The sequence below is a fragment of the Centruroides sculpturatus genome, unplaced genomic scaffold (assembly GCF_000671375.1).
Source record: "Centruroides sculpturatus isolate CEXI.00-Female unplaced genomic scaffold, Cexi_2.0 scaffold862, whole genome shotgun sequence".
Classification (NCBI taxonomy): domain Eukaryota; kingdom Metazoa; phylum Arthropoda; class Arachnida; order Scorpiones; family Buthidae; genus Centruroides; species Centruroides sculpturatus.
Window position 1 is genome coordinate 149,797 of NW_019385110.1, and position 9,771 is coordinate 159,567.

The 9,771-nt window shown below is 27.3% G+C and overlaps 1 protein-coding gene across 1 annotated transcript in view; it reads right to left on the reverse strand.

Annotated features, from left to right (window-relative positions):
- LOC111634888 (zinc finger BED domain-containing protein 4-like) overlaps positions 1–9,376 on the reverse strand; it is a 27,333-nt gene extending 17,957 nt beyond the window's left edge. The window contains exon 1 of the mRNA XM_023379725.1: positions 8,270–9,376. Coding sequence (XP_023235493.1) covers positions 8,270–9,227 — 958 coding nt within the window. The 5' untranslated portion in view covers positions 9,228–9,376. The remainder of the gene's footprint in view (positions 1–8,269) is intronic.
- Between the last annotated feature and the right edge of the window lie 395 nt (positions 9,377–9,771).

Consider the following 9,771-nt stretch of genomic DNA (forward strand, 5'->3'; position numbering starts at 1 on the left):
AATTCATATTTTTTATTTTCTTTTATGTATATTATATTATCTTATAAATCAAATAAATTACTTAAATTATAATTATTTTTTAAAATTTTATTCAATGTATTGTATAAATAATCTAAGTTTATATGCATAAACTCGTATAAAAAAAAAACTTATTTACTTATTATTAATAACAGGAATAAATATAGTATCATAATCTAGTTAATGTTGTTGAGTAATATAGAATAATAGAGGAAGATACTCACCAATGTTTTCTCCTGTTTAAAAGCAGGTTTGCTCTCAACAACCTCCCACTGATGTCTGTGATATCACTATGACATCATTGGTTGATTAGCGATGAGCGAAAGTCCTATTTTTCAATTAGTGGATGTGGGTGAGTGGCCGGTCGTTCGCATAGATCTTTCTGAATCAAGGCGTCGAAAGTTTTTACGAGGAACATGTTTGATTCATGTAATTATTCTAACTTCGGTGAAAATCGGGGAGAAGGAAATAAAAAGTTTATTTTTTTTTTCTTCCGTGAGATCACCATGAGGAAGATCGATGCGTCATACTCATGTTTTCCGTTAAAGATTACATATATTTAATAATATTTTATGAGTGATATCGATATTTAAACTCGCTCATAACTCTATTTTTATTGTATACTTATGTATATAGATGATAATATGCCGAAAAAATATATTTAATAATTACGGTAAACAATATAATTATATCTATAAAATACGACTTTAAAGATATATATTAACAAATTATTGTAAATCATTGTTAATGTGTCTCGTACCCTTGTCTATATATAAACATGTATCNTAGAAAGTAGTTTATTTTCCCTCTTTTTTTACTGAAAGATTTATCAGATATTAATAGATGAAAATACTTTTTTAAATCTATATTTAAAGCAAAAATATCATTCTAAATCCTAAATTTACGGAAAATATTCGAGCAGGAAGTTCTCAAACATCCATCCATCATCCTTATACACCATTATTTCAAGTAGGGAGATTGCTAAGATCTTCTTCATTCAAGGGTTTCAACTCTTATTATATACTATTTAAAGTAATGCATAATTTAAAAAAGAAGAAAATTGCTACATGCTCTTAAATTACAAATACATAAATTATTTTTTATTAGGAAATAAATATTTATTAAAGTACAGTTATGAGTAATAATAAAAGAATTTCTCGTGGGGATCACCAATAAATAAATGTAGGATATTTGTTTCGTAAGGGCTAAGACCTCTTATTTTACCCTTAATGACGCGATACTTGATACTGCTTAATATATCGGATCCTAGATAATACAGGATTTCGAATGCTCGATCATTTCTGTACATATGACGCCTAAAAGCATGAAGCTGTAGGCAAATCGTAGGTTAGCAATGCCTAAGAAATGCCATTGCTGATATATCCAAGATTTTTTATTTAAATCTTATTATATTTTATATATAACATGTAATGGTAGTTTTTAGATTGTGCGAGGCTCAACGCAAGCAGTAACTCGCAAAATCCCTTTTATATAAGTTTATATAATGGAAAATTTGTATCGTACGATATTTGACATTATACAAGATTAAAGATCCTAGATTTCGAGTAGTGGACCACAACAAGCGCATATTTTTGTATATGAGTTTCTAATAGATAGAAGCGCTAAATATAATAAAAGCTTAAATTAACTACGTCTAAAAGACCCCCTGCTGATACGTTCAAGATTCTTTTTTTAACCTTACTCTATTCTTGTAATACATTTATGGGAATCATCAAGGTTAGTTTGAATGGAGAATAAATAAAAATACGGGTTGCATAATATCGTTTAAAAGTATTCAATAGTTTAAAAAAACTTAAATTGTTTCCGGAATTCGTTAAATTTTTTCCTTTTAAAACACTTATACTTAAATATCCTGTCACTACTGTTACTTCAAAGAGCTTTAAACTATAATCTGATATTAACCTTATTATCACATTACATAAATTTAACTGTTAAAATCTTATATAGATATGTATATAAAATAAGAAAAATTTACTTACTACAAAATATNTGTCCAGACTACATTTACTCTTATCATTAATAGCTAAATTTACAGTATGTTGGAGCTTCATATTTTTTATTTCAACAAATGCATATTTGTAATAAACACCATTTAGACTTTGTGTTTAGTAATAGTTCATTACCAAATACCATTTGTCAATTCTTTTAGTAATAGCTCATTATTAAAAAAATTGGCAAAATGGCAAAGAAGAAAATTATGTGTGTCTAAAATGAACAAAGAGTAATTATTTTTAATAGATTTGTCCTAATTTTTATAAATATATAGAAAGGGTCCTTTCAAGGTTTATCAAATATAATAAACTTACTAACTTTAATATTCAAAAATTCAGTAAAGTCTGTTGTTTTTCTATTACAGCAAGACCAACTCTTATAGGCATCATGAAAAACAGGAACTCCAGGATGAAATATACAGGAATCTGAAATTTCAAATGTAAATTTAGTTAAATAAATCAATTACTAAAATTAAAATAAACTGACATTTTAATTTTTTATATAAATTATTTAGTATCAATTATTTAATGAATAAAAATTAGAAATTTTTATCAGTTTAAAGCAAACAATAAATCTCATCATTGATTTTCTTCAATTCCACAAAAAGAAAAAAAGAAAAAATAAATCCAGAAATTCATAAGGTATTTACATACAAAATATATAATCAAATAACAAAGAAAATCCATGCCTAATTTTAGAAATTATGTAACTATCACTGTCAGAAATTTAAAAATTTTCAAATTAAAAAATTGTATAATAAGAACATTACGAAAAAAAGTTTTGCTTTATCCTAGTATATATTCCTGGGAAATTGAACATCCATCATTACATCACTGAGGTGCAAAAGCATGTTGTTCCTTAACTTCAGGACCTGCCTGAGACCACTTACCAAAAGGACAATGCATGACCATATGTGGCATGGATTGTCCAACAATACATCAATCGCCACNCATATATTTAATAATATTTTATGAGTGATATCGATATTTAAACTCGCTCATAACTCTATTTTTATTGTATACTCATTTTCTCACTTCGTTTTGCTCCATTTAACACGATATATAAGGAGTCTAATTCTGTTGAAGATGAATAGAAAGTGACATACATATATATATATGCTTACAACTCTTTTTCGTTCTGTAATTATTATTATACGGTATAAAGTCTAAAATTCCGGTCTATATAACGTAAAAAACTAAATAAACTTACCAATAAAACTAAGTTTAGTGATTCGTACTTATAGATTTTTACAGTAACGAAGCTGTAAATTCCATTCTTATATTGAAAGCAAGCGTAGTTGAATATTTATTATGATTTTTTGAATATTTAAAAAATAAATTTTTCTATCATAAAAAGCATAAAAACCGACGAGTAAAAGTCAATTTAAAATAGCAAATCTTATAAAATTGACGTGTTCTATTTATTGCAAGATCTATATCGAAACTTGTTGACTTATTGAGATGTTCGACTGGTTTCTCTTCCTTAGATCTCAACTGTGACAAGAGAAAGTAAAGCAATTTGATTCCTTTCATTATAAAAATTCTGTACAGACTCATTAAAGAATTTTTGGAGCAGAAACAAACGTCAATTAGAAAACATTATTGAACATATTTTCGTATAATTATTTTAAGATACAAGTAGCATCAAATGATACATCAAACACATATTTATAGTGTTACTTCAAAGAGCTTTAAACTATAATCTGATATTAACCTTATTATCACATTACATAAATTTAACTGTTAAAATCTTATATAGATATGTATATAAAATAAGAAAAATTTACTTACTACAAAATATAAATGTGTATTATTCTAATATGCTCTTTCTCTTTCTCCTCTGAGAAGTAGGAACTACAAGGATTTGGATGGGATGCACGCAAGAGATGCTTTTCAATGAATGTGAAAAGAATCGTGACGTATAGTATATATTATATATGGTGCATAATATATTGTGGGCCATATATAGGTCAAATGTATTCAACCGTTCGCTTTTATCTGTTCATTAACCCCTCGGGCCAAGGTCAATCTAGTTCTAACCGTACTAAGATTTTTCTCCATTTTTATATAAACAAAACAAAATCATATTTTGATTTTCATAAATCACATTCAATTTTTAAGTTCGGAAAATTGATTCTTATCGCTCGAATGATCACGAATATTTTTATTTCGTACAAACTAAGTTAAGATGATGCATAAAAGAATTGGATAGATTCTCTTATTTTCCTAATAATTTTGTGTTTTTTTCTATTATAAATAAAACTTTTTGAATCATTGGAGAATATAATNTTAGAAATTATGTAACTATCACTGTCAGAAATTTAAAAATTTTCAAATTAAAAAATTGTATAATAAGAACATTACGAAAAAAAGTTTTGCTTTATTTATTAATTTTAAAGAAATCAAAGAGCGGTTCAACACACACAAATTTTGGGAGATAGCATGAGAATTTTATTTTTAAAAGTATTCTTAAAGTTATTTGCTTTTTCATATTCTACATCATATGTTTGGGGAGTGTTCTTTTAAATCTCAACAGCTATTTTAATGGCTCTCAACTTGCTATCTAATGTGTGTAATAATAATCATTGGAAATGCATTCCACAAAAATACCAAAATTATAAATAAAATTAATTTATATTTATTTGTACAGTATGACAAATGAATAAATATTTTAACAAATTAATGAATATTCATCATTAAAGATTATTTTTAAATCAAAGTACAATTTAAAAACTTTATACAAATTAATAAGATGTCATTAAAGTGCATTAAAGATAATAGTAAAGCTGATAAATTACATTTTTATGTTAATCAGCTATGAAAGAGTAAGATCTTTGAATAGTTTTTTTAAGTTAATGGAATGTTGATTAAGCTTTTCTTGTGTTAGATTCTTTTTACCTTGCTAATCAATCTAAGACTAATTGCACTTTATTGAATTTGATATTTTGTAAATGTAATAATTACAATTTTTGTTACTATGAAGTATAGAAAATCTAATTTTAAAGGTAACTATTCTAATAAAGTTTTTTGTTTTTTAAGAATTTCTGTTGCCTGAACCTTTTATTTTTATATATCAAAGTTATTTTATTTAATCTTGTAATTCAATAGACCTACAGTAACTGGAAATATCTTTAAAATTCACTTTTCTACAATTATATAGGAAGAGAAAATATAGTAGGTAGGCTTTATATCTTCCCAGCATATCATTGTGTTACAAGCATTTTGTTTTGGATTTATGTTTTCTCCTCTACCAAGGACTGAAAAATCAAATAAATAAATAACACCAAAATTACAAATGCTTGTCAAAGATCTAAGAGAGAAAATAATAAAGAACCAACAATGCTTTTTTAAAATAACATAAATAAAATATTTGGCTTAAAATACTTTTTACTTTATTCAGACATATCTTTCTAAGAACGATTATAGGATTTAAATGATTGAATTCAAATTTATTATATTAATCTATATAAAAGAAATTATAAAAATATAACAGCCCTATTTTATTATATTATGTTATAACAAAGATTTTCATTAAAAAAAAATATACTTTTTGATCTCTATGACTACTACCATATAATTAATTTAATGTTTGTTAATGTGATCTGCTTGTCCCATTTATTAACTAAGCCATTTCATCAGTAGCAGTGAAATGTTAGGACAGTGTTCATTAAATGTGCATGCAAATTCAAGTTTTTTTTAATATTGCTCTATACATAAAAATTGGAAAAGTTAATAAACATTTCTCAAGTAACAAAACTGAAAAATCAAAGAGTAACTTCTGTATTCTATGATTAAGAAATTAAGTAAAGGCTATGTAATAACAAATTTTATAATCACTTTTATAAACTTAAGATCCTTAATACTAACTTCTCTATGGAAGTAGATATATTCTACATATGTGCAACATAATGGTCATGTATTGTACTTATTATCAAATTAAATATTCTCTTATATATTGAATATAATTTGATATATGCACATGTTTATTAAAATGAATCAAAGTAAAAGACATTGCTATTAGAAGTTTAAACTCTTGTAAATCATGAAAACTACATTGATTATATGATTATTTATAGATTTAAATAAGTAAATTATCAAGTACAGAAAAATGTAAATTTTTATATAACTTTGAAATGCCAATTTTTAGGGAATTAGCTCAATATTCTACCAGCCAAACTATCATCTAATAACTGATTATAACTGGAATATTTATATAATGACATAAAAAGATGTATGACTAACATTGCAAAATGTATATTGTACAGTGGTGTGTGGTGACATTTGATGTTAGGGAAGCTGTGTCGGCCCCAGATAGAATCATTGAAAGCGTTATACGATATTTTGGTGTGTAGCAATGACAAGCTAAACCATGTGAGGTTGGTGCTCTGTAAAGTGCATGTGTAAATGCATGTAATCTGGCTGCTTTACACGATTTAAATATTTTCGCCACGGACACTGTCCTGTATTCAACAATACAGCACTTCCGTTGGGAATATGTATACACAAATTTATATTCGAATGTACAATGGCAATCTTGTCATTTTTTTTTTTCACATATAGTATAGAAATTTGTAATAAGATCCATAATGCGGTTACAATAAAATAATTTTAATTGATTCAAAGTATGTTAAAATATGAAAATAATCGTACAATATGGATTTATATTTTAAAAAATACAAGGGAAGTGGCACTTCCACAGCTTCCATGAATGGCATGCCATTGATATTGTATGTATAATGTATAACATACATTGTAAAATGTATTGTATATATAATATGTAATATGAAAAGTACAGATAAAAAAAAAAGTGTAATTAAAAAAAATTATTTTTTGGAAAATATAATTAACTCTCAGATAAGATATAATCAAGAAACACTTAATCTTTGATGCTAAATAACAAAGAGGTATTTTGATATTCTTTGGGTGCTGTTTTTCGGAATATACAGTTGACCCCCCTATAACACTGTTGATTATTCCGTTTTATGTGAATTCCATGTTGTATGAGTCACTTAGATTTTATAAATGTGTGTGCTGGGCTGTGAAAGGCTCACGTATTTACTATTATATATCTTTGTAAAACACTATTAAATAATCTACAGCTACAATATTATGTCATTAAGGACATTTTCCTTTGACCTATTTACTCCCTCTAAAAGTTCATTTCTATTCCTAAATACTTAGAGCAATGGGAATCAAACATCATAAGCTTAAATAAATTTTGCTTATTTTCTGGTTGCTTTTATATGATTGGCCTGTTCTTTCCACAGATACTTTCAGTGTAACACAGTTTTAAACACAACCAATATGACATATTTTCGAACTTTACTTAAGGCTATTATATACGAACAAAATTACTTATATGACTACGATGTACATATTAAAAATAGTGATGTTCCGGATATCCGTATCCGTATCCGTATCCGCGGATATCCGAGGGAAAAAAAAGATCCGTATCCGTATCCGTATCCGTTACCTTTTAGCGGATCTTTAACGGATCTTTTATCTTAATGATTTTCATTACTTATATGAAATTTTAAAGAGAGAGAGCAATAAAATACTAACAACTTCAATTCAAATCACTTTTTATTTATTAAAATCACATATTTGGCACTTTTATATTGCAAAAATTAAATATTTAAACATTAATTATAAGTTACCAGTATAAGGTATTAATTTAACTATCTTTATAGTGAGATCAAACCTCTAATGCTAATTGAAATAATCATCACGGTTATATTATATTATAATAATTATCAAAGAATTTTAATTATCAAATTATCAGATAAAATAATCACAATTTTAGAAACTTCAAAAAAATTAAATGTCATAATCAAAATTAATTAATGGTAAATTGTACTTCAAAAAGAGTAACTTGGCAGCTTTATCCCCCAAAAGTCTATTACGATGAGGATCGTAAATAATTCCTGCTGCACTGAAAAACTGCTCACTTGGAACGCTTGTTGCAGGTGATGATAAATATGTGCGAGCCATGTGACTAAGACCTCCAAATTTTTTACTATTAATCTCCCAATACTTTAATGGATCTTGGTCTCTTGATAATCTTTTTTCTTTGGCATATTCTGTGAGCAAATTAGCATTAGTGTATGATATTTGGTTTTCAGATTCCTCATCTTCATCGTCACTATCTAACATATTAGCCATAGAGTCTTCTAAATTGTTGCAATATTCTTTTCTTACAGCATTTGATTTTTCTGTGCTAGTTGTAGTTGTTGTGATATTTACTTCTGTTTCTAAAGCTGTAAGTAGTTTCTGTTTTATATCTTTGATAAGAAAATCACTGAAAAATTTACCTTTGTAACGTGGATCTAAAAATGTTGCTATTTGGAACAATATATTTTTGTCGATTTCAGAAAAACGATAATCTAATTCATTCTTCAAAGAAGACAAAAAATCAAGAACGGCAGGTGTGCTGATGTTGAGAGTTTCCCCACTATTAGCAGAAATTTGAATCTCGTCATACAATTTATTTAATGCTCGTACTAGAGGAATAACGTCGGATATACATATGTTTTGTGCGCTCAATTTTTTTGTGGTATCCTCCAGAGGCTTCAGTACTCTCACTAATTCTTGAATTAAAATCCACTCTTCGGCATCAAACTGTTCTATTTTATTATTAGTAGAATAAAGCGACAACGAATCCTTAATGCAATCAAGTCTTTCCAACATATAATAGCTGGAATTCCAGCGTGTCGGCGAGTCTTGCAAAACTTTTAAAACTCTTTGATTGAGTCGAACTTGTATTTTTTCTAATTCTTGCTTTGCCATTGTAGAATGGTTGAAATGTCCTGCAATTTTTCTGCATTTTGTAAGTAACATGGATATTGCATCAACATTTTTAATAGCTTCTTTGACCACCAGATGCAGCTGATGTGCTGTACAGTCAATATTATTTATGTCAGATAAAGTGCAGGCACGCTTCATGTTGGATCCCCCATCTCTTACTATGCAGTGCACATTCTGTTTTGGGATTCCCCACTCTTCGAGCATACATTGAAATATTGCCGAAATGTAATCTCCCGTGTGGCGTTCGTCAAGAATCTCCGCTTTCAAAACGATATTTTTTCTTATAAAATCTTTTGTAATACCATGACATGTTAAGGATAATAATGAAACTCCTGACGAAGAATCTGACCAGATATCTGATGTAAAGGAAACTTTCTCAAAATCCTTCAACATGATCTTTATTTTCGATGACACTTTATCGTAAAGTTCGCTGCAAACAAGTTCCGTAAAATATTTCCTGCCTTTTAGAACATAATTTGGAACAACATGATTCAACAATCGTCGGAACCCCAATCCTTCTATGTGTTGAAAAGGTAAATCAGATAAAGNATAAACCTGAAATCTTATTTCTTACATTATCATCAAATCCTAGAGATTAGGATAACTAAAACATTAGGATCAGGATGGATACTCCATAAGGCCAAGTAGGCTAAAGCAAACGTTTTAAAATACCAAATTATTTTTTTTGTAAAATTCTTATAGGTATATTAATGTAATTTTAAAGACAAGAAATATAATTTTATTTTAAAAACTATTCTTTATATATTATTAAGGAATATTGTTACTTAAGGAAGTGACAAAAAAGTTGTAGCCTAGGTACACGAAACGTTAATTCTACTCTCCTTAGGATAGCTTTTACTTTTCTGTAGGATATGTTTTGAAATATTGTATGGTCCGTAAAAATTAGTATAACTAGAATTCTTAGGAATCTTATCTA